Source organism: Rhinolophus hipposideros, assembly GCF_964194185.1.
Source record: "Rhinolophus hipposideros genome assembly, chromosome: 17".
In the NCBI taxonomy this organism is placed as follows: domain Eukaryota; kingdom Metazoa; phylum Chordata; class Mammalia; order Chiroptera; family Rhinolophidae; genus Rhinolophus; species Rhinolophus hipposideros.
In genome coordinates, this window is record NC_138063.1 from 6,541,911 (window position 1) to 6,564,543 (window position 22,633).

Genomic DNA, 22,633 nt, shown 5'->3' on the forward strand with positions numbered 1-22,633 from the left:
CAAAAAATTAATATAAGACCTGGGATATTATGTTATGTTGTATTGTATTGTATTGTATTGTATTGTATTGTATTGTATTGCATTGTATTATAAGATCTGGTCTTATAGTAAAATAAGACTGGGTCTTATATTAATATTTGCTCCAAAAGACGCATTAGAGCTGATGGTCCAGCTCGATCTTATTTTCGGAGGAACATGAGCATAGAACAAAACAAACTAAATCCTTCTTTTATTGAATAAGGTTCAAATAAAAAAGCATATAATAAAAAATATACTCTTCCATTTAAAGAGAAGATACATACTAACTAGTGCTTGAATTTTGCATACATAACATATAAGCATGGCTTTTGGCCACATTCTTAGGTTAGTTTCAAAGAAACTGAAGGGATTCCAAAAGTGCAATGTTTCTAACAATGTTTCTGAAACAGAAATGGGTCCCTCATTATTTGTTAAATTACATTTAAGCTTCTGAGTTCCAAACTTCCTGCATTTGTCTACTATAATTTTAGTAGTGATTTTGTACCTGAACTGATGGCCGTATCTTTCCTGATATCTCTCCACCAGGAAACTTTAATGTCCTCTGAATAATTTTGATGACTATTATTTGAAATAATCAGCATTTACAGCAGTAACTGAATTGCTTAATATAAGAGAAAAAAGGAATTAACTGCACATTAAGTGTTTAAAATATGGTGAAAATATTTAAATATTTTATTTTATACATTCCCTAGTAAAAATAAGTTTATAATTAACTTAGGTTCTTCCCTATCATCAAGTTAAGCTACTTCGAATAACAGGAAGGGAATAGTAAATGGAAATGTCATGTTTTACAAAATGTACAAAGTATTGAAATATAAAGAAAACATTTCTTTCACTAAACAGTAATTAGATGAAAGCTGGCAGACGTTTAGTTTAATTTAATTCCAACACATCACTTCCATTCATAGTGTTAGTGATATTACAAAAGTCAAAGGAGACTAATTAGTGCCGATGGGATAAAGACAGATAACCAATATTTAAAGCACATTCCTTAACATAGAAATCCCATTATCATCCTCAAACTGAGAAGATAGTAAGCATTCTTTCAGTAGAGCAACATTCAGATTCCAACATTTAAAAATATTTCTCTGCACCTTTCTTTGAACATAATTGTTGCCTACCATCTCAGTCACTGGAACCAACTGGAAACAGTTTTACCTGCCATTTATTTTGTATATCAATACAAAGTCCATATGGTAAAAATGACAAAAAAAAATCTGAAAATTATTATGAAAGTAATTTTGACCTCACAGACCTCCAGAAAGATTCTCTGGGACCTTCAGAATTGAACACTTCTGGTCTAAAAAATGTTTTCTTAACAGAATGCATTCCAAGATGGATAAGCTCATGATATGACTGGTTTACTTTGCATTTGACTAGAAGTTTCTAGAAACATACCAAAAAACACATGATCTGACATATATCTCCTTGCATATAAGTTACATTTAATTCGGAAAGTGTATCATCCAACATGGTAGAGAATGAAGGGCTTCTCATTTACAATGTCACATAACAATATATGCTTTAAAAGATACCAGCTTGGAATGCTTCTGTTTACTCATTTAAGACTATCTGTAAATAGTTTTAGAGATTTATTTTGCTAATACTGCACAAGTTCTAGCACATTTAGCCTCCCAATAAGGAAATATTAGGTAAGTGACTAAACGAAAGCAAACAAACATGCCTTAAATGCATATAAATGAGCCAAGTGAGAAATGGAAGGGAAAATTTGTGAATGCTATTGGCCATCCAACAGGGTAATTACTGCTTTCCTTTATAACACACCCATTTTTTTTCCCCTCCACACAGGCCAGCAAGTGAACCCATTTCATGCAGAAAAGTCAGAGAAAGATTTTGGACATCTATGTGATGAGATGAAGATCACACAACTCCTTGGAGTTCCTATTTTTCCTACATTTGGGTAAGTGTAATCTCATTAACTATTAACATCTTAAAATATTTTATATTAAGATGACCAAGGATATTATATATAATAGAAAGAAAATTCTGATTTTTTTAAAAAGAAATTGTACCCATCAAAGAAATGTTGCATTTCTAAGGGTTACTTGTTCTACTCTGTTATTCAAGGAATTTTGTGAAAAACTGTCACCATGATAGGCTACCAGCTACTACTTTTATAAGAAAACTCTACTTACTATATACCTAAATTTAGGAATGTAATTATACTCCTTTTGAATATTTTTTATGTAAGTTTTTTTCCCCAAAGAAGACCATATTCTTCTAACAGACAATATGCTGCAAAATATTTAGTTTTGTATACTTAGTATTTAAAAGGAAATACAATTTTGGGAGGTACTATGGATACAGACATTAAATGCTATAACTCTAGATGTGTTTAATTGACTACACATTTAAGAGACTTGTGGCATGCAGGCATTTAGGAGACTTTTAATAGACTTTGTGTAAATGTGAAACACTCTAGAGAATAAACATTGAAGGGACAGCAGAGAGTTCCCACGTACCCCTGCACCCCTCATCCTTGCCTCAGCTACCCCAAGTATTTTATTAGCATAGAAGGAAGAATAATGGTGACATGAGCAAGGCTGGCAGTCATGAGGGTGGAAATGAGTGGTCACACTTGTGATGTATTAGGAATATAAGACAAAAAAGCTGAAGCTTAATCTTATATGGAGTGAGGGAGGAAGAAATGAGTCAAAATATCTCCTAAGCAATGGAATAGCTAGAGGAGCAGGTTTAAAGATATAAATTTGGGAGTTGTCAGTTGAGAGATGGCATCTAAAGCCATGAGGCTTAACGTCATCCCCATCGGGATGAGTTAGCTGGGTACAGGTAAGTGAAAGGATACTGTGGAGACTCACACATGTGGAATTGGAGACATGAGGAGAAATCAACAAAATTGAGATCAAGAAGGTGAAGGTGAAACCCAAGAAACGCTGATTCTTCTAAAAGCCTGGTGAGTAAATTACTTTCAGGATGGAACTTACTGGCTGTGTCAAATTACTATGATATGTTGAAAAAGAAGAACACTCAGAATTGACCGCTGGCTTTAAAAGTATGGAGTACAGTTGTGACTTTGACAATTTTTCTTTTGGTAAAGAGGCAGTGGTCAGAATATTACTGGTGTGATTAGAGAGAGAATGAAGGTTGTGAAGTAAAATTTTGTAATAGCAGTAATGGAATGTGTGCTGAAAGGGAATTGGTTTATTTTAAACATTTTATACATAAAAATCTTTAAATATGTATGTATGTACACACACAGTTTCCCCCACTATCTGAATTGAGAGCATTCCTATGAAAACTTTCATAAGCCAAAATGGCGTAAGGCAGAGTAGCCCGCTTTCTGAAAGTTCCTGTGTGGGGACAGAGTCCCAGAGAGCAGTTTCCAGGCTCTCGGTCTCACGTGGAAAGGTGCTGGCTCAGTTATTAGATGGCCATCCGCTGTAATCAGATGGCTATTCGCTGTGGCTGGGTGGCCATCAGCTGTTACCAGTTAGTCATTAGCCACTAATATAAGTGCTGTGGCTACGCTGGCAAGGGGGTTGGTTGGTTGGTAGAGAAGCAGATGGTGGATCATGGCCAGCAGGTGGGGATAGCAAGTGTGGATGGAGGACTGAGGATCATGTGGATCCTACTTCCTGTGTCTCGCCCGGCCGCCAGCGAGACTGGGGTGCAGGAAAAACCCTCGTTGAGATACTGGCAGATGTTTGGATTTGTGTCTCAACCAGTCACCAGCGAGAATATAGTGGTATGACTCTGCGATCTATGGCTCCATTGTTGTTCCTTTTTGGCTTTGCCATATCCTGCGTTTTTGTGCCGGGAGCGGGAGCTGAGACTCTACATTACATACTGCTCTATCACTTGGCTTTGAGGAAAGACCTACTTTAGTGGTGTAACAGCTTTGTTTCCCCAGATAAATTCTCACACAAAAGACCTACATCAGTACCTGTTTTCACTAACCACAAGAAATCCAAAGAGGAGTCTCACTTTTACAAAGAAAGCAAAGCCAAAACTTAGGCCAGAAAAAGCTCACAAAAGATTGTGGTGTAAGCCACTCCATATAACAGGCCTTAAAACTTCTTGGTTTTACTCAGCTCCTATCTCAGACTACATTTTCTACTCACACACAACTTACACAAGTTTTGGCTGAGAAGATGGCTGCATGATGGGTTTGGTCTATTCCTAAGTTCTGAAGCAGAGCGGAAAGTGCTGGACAGTGGAGGTGGCTGGTGAAGTGAAGAGAGAGCAAAGCCATGATAAATGATTGTGAGAAATGGTTGCCTTCAAATTATCCATGAACGTGGAATGAGGTTATTAGAATGATTTCGATTAGAAATACAGAAACACTGGATTGCTGGATTTTTTCCGTGCCGTTGTGCCTATGGTGGCAGCATTTTAGACACATCCAAGACAGCTCTACTGAACGTTGACACTGTAGGGGCATAGTCAGAGCTGGTCCTTGCTCATCTACTGCAGTTGGGATGTCAGACAATAAATAATTAAAACAAACACGTAATGACAAATGGCCCTCATGCAACGGAAGGAAAAGAAACAGGGCAAATTGTTTCTGGGAACCAATTTGTGAATACCACCATCTTGACATTTAGTTACGTTTAACTACGTCTATTTGTGTTTGAATACCGTCTGCTATGATAAAAACCACTTAAGAACACAAATACTTTCTAACATAGAGGTTACAGAGTACTAAATATTAAATGAACTGGGAGGTTTTGACAAGTTTCGTTCAGATCCTGGGTCTGTGTTCAATGCCTGTCCCCGTGTGAACTTGCAGCTGGCCTCTTTCTTTGTTATTTCTTTCTAATCTTACCTGAAACACTTACCACATCTTTTTCATAGATAAATGTGAACTTCAGTTCTTAAAATTAGCAGAGTGTAAACTAATGAGATTTTACCAAAATATATTTAGATCTAGGAAGGGATTTCTATGTCCTTCCAAATAAAGACTTGTTTAAAAATCAGCTAATTTAGATAATTAATGTTCTGTGGGTTTAAGCAAAGTGTCTCTCACATTCGTCATTGCTGATGATATCAGACTTTTGAAAAGATTCACCTTTTTGACACCAGAAAGCATTACAATGTGAGGCCAGAATTAGCTGAGCTGTGATAATAAGACAATAATTGCTAAGTGTAAAGCCATACTGGCAATGCATTTAACAAAACACTGAGTTTCCATGTGAACTTACAGCCCTCATGAGTATCTTACTCTTTCTGTTTAAGTAATTTTCCATCTCTTGAAATTCTATCAAAAGTAGAAGGCTTATATTAATTTTGCATATTACAATTCTAACAGGTACCAACTATAATGGGGTTCTCAGTGGCTAGCCATTGTATTTTCTACTGGTAAAATCTGTTATCACAAATGTGTGTTCAGTGGAAACCAAAATTATGGATTTGTAAGGTAATGGTGGTAGCCTTTTCTCATTAGACCAGTGCTTCTGACATTTGACTAAGCATCAAAATCATCTGAGAAGCTTTTAAATGATACTCATACACAGGCCTCATCTATACAAATTGACTCAGTTTCTGGAGATGAGACTTACATATGAGTATTTTAAAATTTTTCCAAAGTATTTCTATACGCAGCTTGGTTAGAAAATCATTGCATTAGACGTTAACCCTTACACTGGGAATATATGTTATCTATCTTTATTATCTTATATCTAGAATTGTACTTAGCACCTAAATCAATAAATGTTAGTTTAATGAAGAAATCTATGAATTACTTAAAGCATAAATGTCATCTAAAAGGTAGGCGATTCTTCTCCTTGCCATAGAACTTTTATTTTGCAATTACTGTGTGCTAACTCTCATCCTCTGTAGCATGGTTTGTGAATTATACGCATTACAGGCTAGGCACTACTTTACCCCTGATTTACATTTCTTTTAACACAAAACTATTCACAATTTTGAAAGTCCATGTATTTACAGAAGCTATTACTAAAAAATAGAGAAAAGTCAAGAGTAAGCATAGAAAATGGGTAATACTGTACATATGAAAATATATATTATATTCATATCCTTTAACCAAAGAATTCCACTTACAAAACTTTTTTTTTCCCAATAAGAAAAGTGGTCTCCACATAAAAGTAGTCATAGTGGAGATATGTTGGGAAAATAAAATACAAATGACTTTCAATGAGGGAGGATTAATTGATTAAATAAATTTACATCCAAGGAGTCAAATATTACTGCATTGCAATGTGAAAACTGGTTATATTGACAAAGCAGAGTACATTATTTGCAAACAATGATGGCAATTATGCATAAAATTACCTAAGTGTTGGAAGTCAGTATATTGAAGTAATATAATACCATGGTGCGGTGATAGTTGAATTTTTCCCTTTATTTTTCCTTCTTTATGTGATGTGATATTGTTTCACAAAATTTAAAAGATTCTTTGGCAAAGCTTATCTCATTCTGTCCTTTAGCCTTCCTGAAACTAGTGCTACAGAGCAGAACACCCATTACACATTACTAAGACTAGTAATTGTGTATATTATACACCTTACTTCTACAGACATAAACTTGTGAGTTCAGTTTGCATCTCTTCTAACAACTTTGCTTATTGCATTATATTATTTACTAGACATATTTATTAAAGTGGTCAATTATTTTGGTATTTAAATGTGGGTATATGAGTATATCTAAAGATGTAATGGGTCCTGCACCATGGTATTTGTTTCAATTAAATTTTGTCATTATATGTGATATACAAGATGTGAATGTTTTAAATAAAAAAAAAATCTACTATAGTAAAAAACATTTTGAATTTGTTTGTTAACACAGGAACACTTAATGATCTGTGATGGTCATTAAAACAACAACAAAAATTTAAATTACATGAAATTGGCTCCAATGCCAAAAGTAGATGGTGAAGAAACTTACTGGAGGTTGGAATGATGGCACCCCATTTGATGGAGTCTTGAAATAGCTGGCACATTAGTTTCCCACAATACCCTGGGAGACAGATGACGTGCAGAAGGAGGTTGTGGTTTGTAGGAGAATAGGTATCTAGCTGGTATTTTCTGCTTGCTATTGGTGCATTTGACAAGTATATAAAAGAAAGATAACTCAAAAGAATAGTTGAGTTTTCGAAGAGATATGAAAGGTATTACAGACATTTAAGCAGTGCTGTGAGTTCTAGGGCCTGATTTTCATTTTCAAATGGTAAAATATAAAACTAAGAATACCTTTGAACACCAACAGTCAATTAAAGCTGAGCTTTCTGGCAAGGACCGAATCTATGGTGTGGCCATCAAGCCTGGTAAAAGTTCTGCATCTGTTAAGGTCTTTCCCTATAAATTCTTTACTCTGAATAAAATGGCACCAGGGAGAAGAAAATGAGATTGTGCCCCTACCAGAATATCTTATAAATTTAAGGGAACGCACATAACTCAGACAGTGGAATGTCTCCAAAAGAATTGCAGATATGACAGTAGACCTGTGGAATTTACTGGAATCAAATAGGAAAAAAGACTTCTACGTTTTTGTGAAAATTACAGGTGGCATAAAAGAGACTGATTTCTCAAGACTGGAAATAGTCTTTCATTCCTCCACATATGCCCATGGCAGGTAGGTGACTGAGCATGCTCTCAGCCTCCTGAAAGGGACTCTCCACGGCCATATTCAAATATGGCTATGGTATATAATAATCATACAATAAAGGACATCCTGGAGAGTAGAACCAAGGACCACAGGAAACTACAGAACAGACAGCTATTTTCAAGGAGCAGAACCTGGGCCACATAAAGAAGCATTTTCCACGGGCAGAATAGAAACCCCTTATAACATCTGCCAAGTTAGATTTCATAAATATTTTGTATTTACTCCTTCTTTTTCTTCAATATATTTTTTGTCAATTGCAGTTGACATATAATATTATTAAGTTCCCTGAGTAGACAGAACCAGTTTAGTCACACAAACAAAGCTTAATTTAGCTTATTTTGCAAGACTAACTTAATCTTGGTCATTTCTTGCTTATGTGAAATCATGGACAGAACTTGAACTATTTCCCAAGGTCAATATGAGGTAACCACTGAAAATTCTAACATTGTAACCAATCACTATAAAGAATAAACAGGCCCCCCCTCCTCGATCTAGAAGCTGCTTTATAACTGTATACTCCTGAGCCTCATTCCATGTTGGCTTTGAGTACTCCTGGTTTGCAAACTATCTTTTTGGTGTGCGCACGATAAATTTCTTACAAATTCCTACCTCAATGATTCATTGGTTCTACTTTGGCTATTTCTGAAACTTTGATAGAAGCTTCAGGACATGCATTAAAAAATACACTGTTCGCACCATAAAAGTGAGCACATTCATTGTCTATGTAACATTTTTCTCTTTCCTGACAGTCATAATTTTTTATTAGTATTTAAAATGGACTCCAATTAATGGTATATGTTCATAAAGGAGGAACTTTTTTTCTATATGCTATAAAAATTATTTTGAAGCTATCTAGCATAGGTTGTCTTATAAGGTACCTTGTCTTCTTTTTGGTCGAGTCTCTGTTTTAGTTCTTCCACTCGAAATCTCAGTTTCTTTACTTCGGCTTCATTTTGATCCCCATGGTTATTTGCATGAGTCAGCTCTGTTTTCGCCTGGCACTGTCTGCTTAGTTCATGGTGGGCATGTTGAAGGTCCAACAGTTCCTTTCAAAAGAACACAAGGATTCCATTGTTTATAATTTACCTTGATAAAGTCAGAAGAGTAGCAACTTCTTTTGACAAAGGAGAAAAGCATTTCAGGAAGAATTCAGACGATGGATCTCTTCATCTGGAACTCATGCATTTCTGCAATTAACTGTTATGATTATCATACAACTATAAATGAAAATGAATTTGTACTTGGCTAAAACACAATGTAAACTCTTTATGTTCTTAAGTGAATGATCCATTTTCCATGTTATACAAATTTAAGTTTGATGTATGTTTTCCAAAAGAGGACATCGCATCTCCATAAATGCAGAATATAATAATACTAAGTGCAAGAAGAGTTGTTCATCTGCTAAATCAGCAGAAGTATTAAGAGTTAGCAGACTATCTGCTTGTAATTATTCTTCTAAGAAAAAGGTTTTGTGTTGCTGTGGTCATGCCATTCCTGACACCCTTCTGAGAGCATGTGGATGCGGCACAGAGACTTGGAGTGAGTGGCCTCTCCTGTGCAGAAGCAGATTTATCATGAAGTGATTGGCTCTTGAATCCATCTTGTTATAATTAACACCATACAAGATATGAATTAACAGGTTACATTAATTGGTCTAAGATTATTAATGTTGCTTCTCATTTTTAGTTAAAATTTTCTGTACAAATTAACTGTACTGTCATTGTAGAAAGCATCTTTATTAAAACTATAAAGAAAAACACTTCTAGTTCCTCATAATAATACTTTAAAAAAATCCAAGGATATTTAATTCCTGAAAAATACAAATCAAAACCACAAGGAGAAATCACCCCACACCTGTCAGAGTGACTATTATCAAAAAAGATCAGAAATAACAAGTATTGACAAGGGTGTGGAGAAAAGGGAACCCTTATGCACTGATGTGGGAATGTAAATCAGTGCAGCCATTATGGAAAAGAGTATGTTCCTCAAAAAATAAAAATAGAACTATCACATGATCCAGCAATTCCACTTCTGGGTATTTATCCAAAGGAAATGAAAACACTAACTTGAAAAGATATCTGCACCCCATGTTCATTGCCAAGATATGGAAACAACCTGAGTGTCCATTGATAGATGAATGAGTAAAGAAATTGTGATGTATATATACAGTGGAATATTCAGCCATAAAAAAAGTCTGCCATTTGTATGATCTCACTTGTATGTGGAATATAAAAACAGAAAACACTTCATAAAGAAAACAGATGGTGGTTACTAGAGGTTGGGGGTAGAGAATAGGGGTGAAATGGGTGAAGATGATCAAAAGTACAAACTTTCAGTTATAAAATAAATAAGCTCTGGGGGTATAATGTATAGTATGGCGACTATAGTTAATAATATAGTATTATATATTGAAAGTTGTTAAGCGAGTAGATCTTAAAAGTTCTCATCACAAGAAAATGAAACTGTGTGGTGATGGATGTTAACTAGACTTATTGTGGAGACCATTTCACAATATATACAAATGTTGAATCATTATGTCATTCACCTGAAACTAATATAATGTTATATGTCAATGATTAAAAAAAAACAACAAAAAACAAAACAAAACAAAAAAAAAACAAAAAACTAAGCATAAAGGATTGACCAATAGGGCCACAGGAAATGAAATTAGACCAGATAGAAGGCTATTGTGATGAGTCAGGTGAAAGGCAAGGGCCTGGCTAAGGAAGTAGCAGCAGAGATGGAGGTAGAGACCCAGTCAAAGCTATTAAGGGATAAGAACCCACAGGATTTCTCCATTGGTAGGATGGGGATGGTAAGAAAACGGATGCAGTTAAGAACAACTCATATTTCGGCTTCAGGTGGTGGAGTCCTTCACCAAATTAGGACGTACCGGAAGAGGGGGGGCTTGGGAGAGGAGACACATTCAGTTTGCAAAAGCTGAGATGTATGTGCTTGTGGAACACCAGGGACAGCTCAGTAAGTCGTGGAACATTCTAGTCTGTACTGGCTAGGCAGAGAGAAACATGGAAGAACTTAGGTTAGAGGTGAAGTTTGCAGTTTACAGTTATAAAAGTCAGTAAAATTCCCCTGAAAAGTAAAAAGAATTGAGGTCACGATCCCAAGATCACCAACCTCAAAGGAATTGAAAGAGAAAAATGAATCCACACTGTTCAAAGGGAGGGCTGCTCCAGAGATGGGAGAAAACGTAGAGTATTGTGAAATATAACAAGAAATTTAAGAAAATGGACTATAATAAGAAATTCAAGAAAAAAAAGAAATGACTGACAGTATGAAATGCTTAAGTGAAGTGAAAAGAATCAAAATAGATCTGTTAAATTTAACATTTAGATCATTGTTGCTCTAACCAAAACATTTCAGTGGTTGAGCACAAAGATTAGTGTCCAGTGAGTTGAGAAATATATAGAAAGGAAATAGAGACAAGGAGCATAGGCATTTATTTTAATTCCAGAAGGTTGACTGTAAAGAAAGAGACACACAATTAACCAGATAACACAAACTTAAGGAATGAGAGAGAGACACAATTGTGTTTCTAACGGAGAGAATTACACTTTATCTTGTATCATGGATTTAAAAAAAAATGCACATAAACTCTGACCCAGACATTCTATTTCCAAATACACATGCAATTGTGCAAAATGCTGTACATATATGGGGTATTTACTGTGGTGTTTTTTTTGTTGTTATTCTTGTTAATAGGGAATGATTGGATACTAATCTATAATAAGGAGTTGATTAAGTAAAGAACCATTACCATTAAGTATAATATGGCACCTTTCTGTATATTGTTATGATAGCTCCACAATATTTTATTAAGTAAAGGAAAATGCAAAAAGTGTGAAGCATGTGTTACTATAGGAAAAAAGCTGATGTATAGTGAATTTTGATAAGACATCATTGGTGACCAGCAAGCTCGTGGCCTTTGTGAAACTCAGAACTCCAACCAGAACAGGTAGACATCCTGGGGCGGTGAGAGGGGTGTGGAATGGAAGGCAGGACCCGCTGAGAAATTGCTGGCCACCCCTCTCTTCTCAGGAAGCCAGGGGGTCACCCATGCCGACCACCACCGCCCCCACCATCCAAAGAATGCACCTCCGGTACCCTCTGACAATGTGAGTGTCAAAAAACTGGGACTTCCCTGGAATCTTGCAGCTGCCTTGCAAACCCCGGCCCCCCAAAGGAGTCAGAATCACAACCACGGTGTTTAAATCTGAGGAATGACAAAGAGAAGCTGGGAACTAACAGATTTGGCTGGGCAGGCTTGCCGTGGTTCCTTCAATGGCCTGACAGCAACATGCGAGCTCACGCCCTCACTGCAGTGTTTTACAGAATTACATCACAAATCACATTTAGAAATGTGAATGTATTTTTTATTTCTTCTCTTCAGGATACAGTTTTTCAAGATGAAGATATATACCTTATTCTTTTTACAGAGAAACTAATAGGGAACAGAATTCTATTATTTGGAATGACAACGGAGCATTTAATTAAAGATTTTCTTGATCTGTCACATAAAAATAATTTGCCACCAAAAAAAAAAAAAAGGCAGAACTTATCCAAAGAGTTGTAACAAATTTGCAAAGTGATGGCTTTTTTTTAGGAATTATGGACCTAGTTAGAACTATTTAAACACATTTTTGATTTAGCAAAATTACTTCTCTGAAGGTCAGCACTTGGTCAGTAGGCATGTACAATTCTCTTAGACTGGTTTAAATGGAGTTAAGTAAAAACAACCATTGAGGTGTATATATAGAAAGACAGACAGACAGACAGAAAAGAGGGAGGTAGAAAGGAAGGAAACCTTCTGTCACCCTTGTAAGCAGACCCCTAGCATTCATGCTCTACTGCTTGGCCAATTGCTCTGGGAAGGTCGCCTTATTCTCAGGCCCAGGAGGTGGATACTGTGTTTTGCTGAAAATCAGACCTAGCTGGACCAGTTCTAACGTGTCTTTTAGAGCAAAAATTAATATAAGACCTGGTATGTTATATTATATTAATTATGCTATATTATATTATATTACATTATATTATATTATACTATATCATATTATATGATATATTATATTTTACTATAATATAAGACCGGGTCTTATATTAATTTTTGCTCCAAAAGGTGCATTAGATCTGATGGTCCGGCTAGGTCTTATTTTTGGGGAAACATGGTATGTATTAGTCAAAGTCTGTTCTCAGCGCTTAGTTGCCAAGACTTCAGCATCACCCGGGAACTCCATCCAAGACCTACTTGGGGCCCAGCAACTTTGGGTTTAAGAAGCCCTCCTAATGTCTCTGATTCAGCATAAAATTTGAGGACCACTAGTGTATGCCAAGTGTAGTAAACTTTACTCTTGCCAGGAACTGTCTTTTAAGAAAGTAGAAGGGAACCAAACCAATCAATGAAATATGAGAAGTCTCCCTGAGTGGGAGGAGATGGTGTAGAACTTTTTTTTACCACTTAAAAATACACAAGGTATATATATGCTGGCAGGGGTGAGGGTGGCACAACATTCTGGGCCAGTTGGGGAGTCCTGTTTACAGCTGAGGTTTGCTAACCTGGCCTGGCCATGTTTTGTTACTTGAGAAAATATATCATATTTTATCTATATATAGCGAAACATTTTAATTATGCTCATAGGACTCCTTTACTTTCTAGAAAGTCTAATAAAGGTGAAAACTGGGTATCACTTTAGGAGAAAAAATATTTTATCAATGCAAAGATTTTTCTTTTTTTAAAATCAGTTTGAAGTGAAAGGAATTAGCCAAGTACCTACTATACACTAAATTCTTCACACACCTACTCTCTACTGTCTTTTCTATTTTCCCTATTTAGTCTCCGTTTACACAAATTGCTTATGGCCAGTCTAGCTACACTTTTCATTTTATCAGAACAATATACCATGGCTGGCTTTAATCTTCTTTTCATTATCTTCCAAGACTTCACACGTTCTTTAACGTTTTAATTCATTAACTCACCACCCCCATTTTACTCTCTGGAGAGAGATAGGTTTCTTCTTTAATTCTCAAAAACACATGGTATTTCAGATTACCTGTCAGTGTATAATCCTCTATAAATCAAAAGCTATACAACCTGACAGTAAACATGACTCACAGTCCTTTTATAAGTGGCTATGAATAATATTGGGTCTTGATATAGAAAATAAACATATACAATGTTTATATACAAATATTTTTGATAGGACGATGTTAGTTTCTCAAATAGACTGATTCTCTAATGATGTAAAGTATTTGCCAGCAGGCTTTAAATTTTGTATATGGCTTATAAACTCATGTATTAGTTCATGCTCTTATAAGTAAGGATATTGCTTTCTACCTAGAATTAATTTTTTTAGCTGCTACATAAAGTATTGAGCCTTAAACGATTTTGATTGCAGGAAGCTGAAGGAACTAAAATACATTTTCTTATAACTTAAAGTGATACAATGAGAGGCTGGTAAAAATGAATCAAATAAGTTTATGTGCATCTATTTGAAGGAAAAACAAAATGGCATACAGGAAATATTAAAGTATTATAATACATGTTATTTCTTAACTTCAATCTTTTGTAATTATCATTCAGGTCCTAGTTTAAATATAATTTCTTCTGAGATGCTTTCTTGATTAACCAAATGTAAACAATGATTCATAGTATTATTTTAAAATTATCTTTCATATGACTTTTTCATTTCCTTCATAGCCTTTATCACTTGTTGAAATTTATACCTATTTATGCATTTAAGATTCTATTTTCCTACTAGGTAGTCAATAGACATTTAATGCACCTATATATGCAAAGTAAAAGCAATTTAAAATTGTGTGGAGATGTGAAAATTAACCTAACTAGTTGTCAGGTTTGTAGGAAATTGAACCTCTAATTGTAGAATTGGGAAATAATACTGAAAATACTGTAAAGACTAATTGTACAATTGTAGAATTTGGGAAATAATACTGAAAATACTGTAAAGACCTTAGAAAGATAGTCAAACGTGTTACTAACAGAAAAGATGTGACTCAATTTACCTATAAAACGTGTGTGTGTGTGTGTGTGTGTGTGTGTGTACACACACGTTTAATTTTCAGGCACCAAATACATCAAACAATTTTTCTAAAGATGATCACTTTTTCAATTTGCCAACACATCATTTAATATTATTTTCTAAGATATTGTTAGGTTTTTAAACTAAACTCTTCTTAAATTTTAATTCTATCAATTTTTAATTATCTTAATTTTAGGATTAACTAAAAAAAAATATTAAAATCCATGACTGTCCACAATATCTGAAATACCTATTCTGTCCCAGTGTTTAAAATATAAATAACATTTTAAATATATTTGGGGGGGTAGAAAATTGATAGGATTTTTCAAATGACAAATAAAAAGAATAATCATGTTGTTTAAAATACGTCCTTTGTGAACACATCACTTACATCATCATAAATTGTTGAATTACTACTAAATGATAAAAGCATAGTAAGATTTATTTATTCTTCTATATCAACTGCTATTTATTTTTATTGTGTTCTGGTTAATCTGATAGATCTAAAATACTGTCTTCATGAAAATATATGTTGAGACATGCTTGGGGAATATTACTTCATATATTTTTTATGGACAGACTTTTATTAGAAAGTAAAAGATAAAGGTGACATATCAGAGGGAGGAAGGCATGGGCGTGTGGGAGAGCTTTCAACAGAGTGAAAAATGGAGCATTAAGTATTGAGGAATGGGTGGGGTGAGGAGCAAGGTGATATGGGCAGACTGGGTAAAGATCTTAAAGTCCTGGTATACAGAGATTGAAATTCTAAGTTTGTTTTAAATGGTGGAAGAGGGGCATGGAAAGTAAAGGAAAACATTGATCAAGAGAATGAAACATAGAGTTACTGGAAGAAAAAGTAACTTCTGTCTCACTTGAATGACAGAAATAGAGAAACTAATAAGGAGAACATTACAATAAGGCTGAATCAGTTAATATCTTTTCTGCAACTAACAGGAAACAAAACAAAACAAGAATATGTTTCATCTTACATAAAAAAAATCCTGGAAGTGACTTCATTAGTTTGTTACTTTGGCAATTCGAGAACTTCATCAGGGACTGGGCTCTTTCCATATTTCTGCGTTGCAAACTTTGGTAGCCTGTATTATTTTTCACAAATGTTTGATGCTCCTAAATGTTTGATGCTCTAAAAGGGTGATTGTGTACCACCCCTGACAAACTAAGGTATGGCCATGTGGTCAATGTAACTAAGTAGAAGGGATGTTGGTTAACTTCGGGCATTTGAATTGCACTGTTCACTATGCCCTTTTTCTTATGCCTCTGCAATTGTGTTGAAATGAACCCTTTGTACCATTGGATTCCTGAGTCACTGTGTCATTGGATGGACATGTAGAGTGAACAAGAAATAAACTGTGTTCTTTGAAGCCACTGTGATTTTTCAGGCGTATTGTTACTGTAGCATAACCCAGCCTGTTCTAACTGATATACTCTTCTTAGTGTGTGGGTTTTTCTTGAGCTAGAAATCACATGTAGTTATGACAACATCAAGAGGAAAAAGGGAATTCCCTTCTTGTAGGAACTTCTCAACAGTGAAAAAAAATATTCTAGTATCTTCCCAGAATTTAATTTCACATTTAAATGGCTAAAATTGTGTCATGTGTTAATGCTTACACCCATCACTGATCAAGAAAGGTAAGCCTACATGACTGTATTAGCTTAAATAGATTCCGGTTATGGGGCTGAAGGTAGACCCCCCACACACACACAAATGAAGGTCAGCAAAGCAAGGTGAAGGGAGAATACATGAAAAATTAGAGTTCCATCAAGAAAGGGACAGTGAACAAGTGGACAGACACTGAGAAAACAAGATTGCCTGCTATTCAAAATACCATTTCTTCATATTTCCTTCCTTCCTTCCTTCTTTCCTTCCTTCCTTCCTTCCTTCCTTCCTTCTTTCCTTCCTTCCTTCCTTCCTTCCTTCCTTCCTTCCTTCCTTCCTTCCTTCCTTCCTTCCTTCCTTCTTTCCTTCCTTCCTTCCTTCCTTCTTTCCTTCCCTTCTGTATTTCATTCATTCATTCAACAAATATTTGTTAACAAATGGCTATGTACTTGATACTCTAAGCACCAAGGGCATAGATATAAAATCAACCTGCAGGATTGTTTGCAGAGATAAAAATTAAACCCAGAAAAAGTAGGTACCCACCTTGGAAAGGACTGTGTTAGAGGCATGCTCAAGAGGAGATATATAAAGCAGCTAACAGCATGGGGGAAAGAAAGCAATATTTCAAAGACAAAGGAACACTGAATCTGAAATTTGATGGTTCAGTAAAAATTACTATGTGAGAAAGAGAGATTGAGAGAAAGTCTCTCCAGGCAAAAGTATGAGCATATGTGAAGGCCAGAAGTGACAGAGATTGTGGTATACTGTGGAGAGGACTGGACAGTAGAGAGACAGGGAGAGCGAGCTTGGTACACATAATCATGAACTAATTTAATAATAAAACACTCAAATGCAGTAGAAAGGATTAGTGTCCAAATAAACTATTGAATATATACATATCGCCAGACATTACGGAGATTGTTCAGTATAAGAAAAGCAGTAACATGGAGATACAGCAATTCTAGTTATATAAAAATAAGTATTGTGCTTTATTCACAAACAACCATTTACAAATTTAAACATCAAATTTGATATCACAGGTTCTCAGACTATGGAAATAGGGCCAGAAACAAGGATTAGCAGTAGAATAAGGATAATTCTCTTGTTTCAGTCCTAATGTAGTAATGTGTTTATTTTATGATCACCTTATGTGCACAATGGGACTTTCCCATGTGTCATAACTAGGTGCTATTGATATCGCAAACTGAAATGAAAGAACAAATGGGAAGACTACGCTGATAATGTCTACAGTTTACTCAAGGGCAGTGACTCATCATCGGTGTTTAATGCTGCTCTCTGGGAACAAGGCATTGGCTTCCACATCTACTGATAATGTTATACCACTAATAGAATACTTACTAACATTACCTATATAGGCTATGCTAGCTTAGGGTCAATGCAGCTCAAATCGAACAATAGATTTCAGCATTTCACCCCAGGAGAATTGACATCCATGATAGTAAAGATTTGTCCCCACTGTATTAAATATAGTAAATAATAGCACCTCCCTCCAAGGACTGTTGTATATATGTGTATGTATATATGTGTGTGTGTGTGTGTGTGTATGTGTGTGTTTATATGTGTGTGTGTGTGTGTGTTTTACTCATAGCTGCTGCTTATTATTATCACAAGACTAAACTGTCCTCACTATGCTCTAATCATTGGCTGCACATGGAAGAACATGGAGAAACATACACAGTAAACAGTCAATGTATTAATGTATGTTTAAGTTCCGTAGTGAGTAAATAGAATGTCATTCCACGTATTACGTTTTTACAGTTCCCAAAACGTATGTACCATATCAATAGTAAAACAATACATACTCTTTGTCTCCAACACCTGTTAAAGTGATTTTAAAAACCACATTTGCCCTTGTGCAGCATTCTGATACACTGCAAGATGCTGGTGGTTAGTGTGAACTAAACAGTCACTGTTTCTACCCTCATAGATGAAATTTTAGATGTAGGCAACTGAACCACTAACCAATAGGAACAGAGTTTAGTCAGTGTAAGAATATGTGTGATAGGGGCACATTTAAAGGTAACACAAGACAAACATGAAAGATTTGAAAAGACTTAGATATTAACTAATCGTAAAACTTAGTCAAGAACATTGCATTAAAAAGAAAGAAAGAAAAACAAACAAAACAAACAAACAGAAACCTTTTTGATTCTATGACCAATTCAAGATATAGCATATCTCTAGTCCCCTTCAAAGTAAAACTTTCTGACAGAATTTTCTGTAGTTGTTTTATCCACATCTCCACCCTCAATTATTTCTTTAATTCTATTCATTAGTACTTATTCATGTGATTCCAGAAAACTAGTCTTCTTTCTTAAGGTCACTAACGACCTCCAGATAGCCAAACACATCACTCACCTACCATATCTCTACCCAACATGAACTCTCAACAGTGTTTTCTATTTTATAAGGATTATGATCACACACACACACACACACACACACACACACAAAATTCAATTGAATACTGAGGTCTAGACTTGCATACCCAACTATCTACTTGATACCTACATGTGGATGTCTAATAGACATTATAAATGTAACAAGATTTATTGCACTAATAATTCCAATGATATGGAAAACTTAATGCTTTTCGCTAAAAATGCATACAAATATCATTACAACCTGAGAAAGTAAAAAACAGGACAAAGATATAAGCCCTAACATGTAGTACTTATGTTTTAGTGTTCATGTTAGTTCAGTAGATGTGATATTACACCCAAATGAAAAAGAAAGCTTGCTTCTTCCCATGACAGAGTATAAACAAATTACTCTCATAAAAAAAAAAAAAAAGAAAATCACAACTCAAAGACTTGGGCAAGCCCTGCTATAGAGGAGCTAAAGTAACCACCAAGTTGCAAACTCAACCTAATTGCCAAGTGAAACCTTTGGAATACATGGAACATACAAACTCCAAATGACTCAAGAGCCTGGGGTTCGTGGGCCCATAGAAAAATCAATCTAAGGGCAAAACTAGCTCAAAAACAAAGTTTCAAACCATAACAAGTAATGATTCAATGTGAAGGGGAATAAACAAGCACAACAGGAAAAGTAGCATCCCAAGAATTTGAGCTACAGAAATCTGAAAATGCTATAAAACAATCATCATTAAAAGATTAAAGGAATATAAATTATACGAAAATAATAATACACTGAGACAATAGAAAGCAGATTTGGAAAAGAACCAAGTAGAACTTCTTGAAAAGCCAAATGCAGTTCTAGAAATTAAAAAGTCAATGGATGGATTAAATAGGTCAGACATTATTGAGGAGGAAACTAATGAACTAATCAACAGATCAGAATTAGATTATATGGAATACAGCAAAGAATTACGAAAAGACGCCAACTATGATAAAGGATTAAAAGACAGATACTAAAGTCCAGACTTGGATATCCATTGTCTACTTGACGCGTACACTAGAATATTACTTCACTTCACAAGTCCACAATGACCAGCCCTGAAGTGCAGCCATCACTTTCACCCACATTCTTTTGGCCACGACTTATACATATGGTCACCAATAAGTGAAGGGTGACTGGGAAAGCCACACACATAAGTGCCCAGGAAGAAGAGGAAATAGGTTCTTCATGTACCCATCTCTGCAAAAGAACAGTTAAATTCAAACAGTGTGTGTGTGTGTGTATGTGTGTGTATTCATGTATATGTATATGAGGTGTGATAAAAAATACGGTGAATGTTTAAATTAAAATAATATATGACAGTAAAAGACACGTTGCCATTAATCTCCCTCAAAATATTCCCCCTCACTTTGAACACACTTATCCCATCATTCTTGCCAATTTCTGAAGCAGTTCTGGAAGTCCTCTTTCATGAGCGCCTCTACTTCGTCCTCCATCATGACAATGCTCCGTGTCACACATTGCTTCTGGTACATGGCAGTTTCTGTCAAATAAAAACATTACAAGGTGTTCTCATCCACCTAGTCACTGTATCTGGTACCGTGTGACTTCTGGCTCTTCCCCAAAGTTAAAATGACCATGAAAGGTAAACGTTTTGAATTGATTCAGGATATCGAGGCAGCCATGACAGTGTAATTAAAGACACCACGAGACTTCCAGAACTGCTTGAGAAAGTGGCAAGAACAATGGGATAAGTTTGTTTAAGCAAGGGGTATTATTTTGAGGGATTAATGGCAATGTGTCTTTTACTGTAATTTTTTTTTTTTAATTTAAACATTCACCGTATTTTATGATGACACTTCGTACACTATGCAAGATTCAACTAGACCAATGCTTAGAGGCCAATTTATAGTATTAGATACATTTAGTAAATAAAATGATGATTGAAAATAAATGAATTCAATTACAAATCATGCAACTTGGGACAGTTAAACAGATTTTTAAAAACTGAAAGCAAAACAAAAAGAATTAACAAAAATTTAAAAATGAAGAGGAAACGTGTTCCTTTTAAAATTACATATAAAAATGTGTAAAAGTCTAAGAAGATTGATTTGAAAAATGACAGGAGGAAAAAATTAGTAATATCAGGAATGGATGGAGGTAGAGTGGATAATTTATAAATGATTTAAGAACCCTAAGAAATATATTATGGCAACATATACAAAGACAAAAGAAAAGGAGATTTTTTTTTAATATACTTAATCAAAAACTGCACTGAGAAAAATTAGAAAAATCGAATGAATGATCACTAAAAAGTTGAACAAAAAGGCTCAGAAAACATTTGAGATAAGTTTTCCCAAACCTTAAAGGAATCTATAATCTGGCTCCTATATAAAGTATTTCAGAGAATACCCAGCCATCAAGAACATCTATTTAAAACCTAAGAAGCAGTGTGGCAGCACATTGCAGGAAGTAAGTGGGCACGGACACTGGACAGCAGGTTGGCAACGTCCCTCAAATGTGAAGAAAGACACTCACAGCAGTCCCCAGGCCCAAGTGAAAAGAAGTGGAAGAAGCAGGAACGGACCTGCAGAGACCAGCCACAAGGCTCCTGAGCCTGAGCGGTGACTCTGACCTTCTCCCTGAACTCATTGTCAATACAGATGTGATTTGGGATTGGCAGGAGGACAGTGGCTGATACTCATTATCTGTACGAATGCAACAATGAATGAGCATAATGCAAGTATTCGGGGCCCTGTTCTATATAACCGGGTCACCATGGGAGGCCTGAACTGCTTTGTCAAGCAATTGTATGGATTATTTAGATGTTGATAGGTAGTAACTACTGGTTATTTCAGAGAAGTGAATCAAGAGGAAAGTAAACGGATAAATGATCAAGGTCTTCTAACTCTAGATTGGCGTTCAAATGTACCTGGAAATATTACAGAGAAAAATTACAGGGACTAACCAGCAAGCTTATATATGTTTTTACTTCATATTTATATATGTGTGTATATATGTACTTAGTGAGTATACCTCATATGTATCTCAGGCACAGATGTAAATTAGTCTGATGAGATAGGCTAAATAAAACTAATGTCCCTTTAGACTCCATTTCATAGCAGGCATTAATCACTAATTAAATCTACAAATAACAAAGTTCTACAACAGTAGGCAAACCATTTCATCTCTTATAACACATGTCCTGACTGTGTAACATTTAAAGATTTCTAAAGAATTGCAAATATGGCTATTAACCCTGTAGCTAAACCGTAACTATAAGTTTCAAATATAATTTAGTATTCATACAGCCTTCTCTCTCTCTAAAGAACATAAAAATATTAAGTTAAACCCTTAATGGTTAGTCACTAAAATTGTAGATGGAATCACAAGTTCTTTTCTATTTTACAGGCCCCCATGGGGACTTGAAAGAGAGCTCACTGACTCATTCTCAGCGGGGAATGTATTACTCCTACACAGTTTTTCTTAAAGCCATACCCACTTAGCCAAGTAGCACTCTATAACTAAAGTTCCCAGCCTTCTCCTACCCACACTCAGCGCTCTGTAATTGCAAAGCTACAAATGTTCAGAGGAAATGCTTTTTTGTTGAAATTGCTTAATTTCATTTGATAAATCAGAACTTCCTGAGTCCTCCCTGCAGCCCTTTTATGTGACAGTGGTTCTGCCCACAGCAAACTCTCCTGATGGATAAGGCTATTGCTTTTGCTCATAGTTCTAGGAAATAAATAATTTAAATGAAATGAATAGACTTCTGTGCTGAGTTCACAGACCCGATATCCAAACAATTCCTACTTTCACTTATGTAACAGAAAGAGCAGAAAGACCAATAAAGAAGAGAATAAGGAAGCAGTCAGAAAGGCAAATATAAATAAAATAATAGTAAGTATTACAAAAATTAAATTAGGAAATAATCCAA

General features: G+C 35.3%; 1 protein-coding gene across 4 annotated transcripts in view; it reads right to left on the reverse strand.

The window, feature by feature from the left end:
- Positions 1-22,633, reverse strand: part of CCDC102B (coiled-coil domain containing 102B) — a 207,373-nt gene that overhangs the window by 41,185 nt on the left and 143,555 nt on the right. For all 4 annotated transcript variants that reach the window (XM_081078367.1, XM_081078366.1, XM_081078365.1 and 1 more), the window contains one exon: positions 8,523-8,690. In XM_081078367.1, the coding sequence (XP_080934493.1) occupies positions 8,523-8,690 (168 nt within the window). The remainder of the gene's footprint in view (positions 1-8,522; positions 8,691-22,633) is intronic.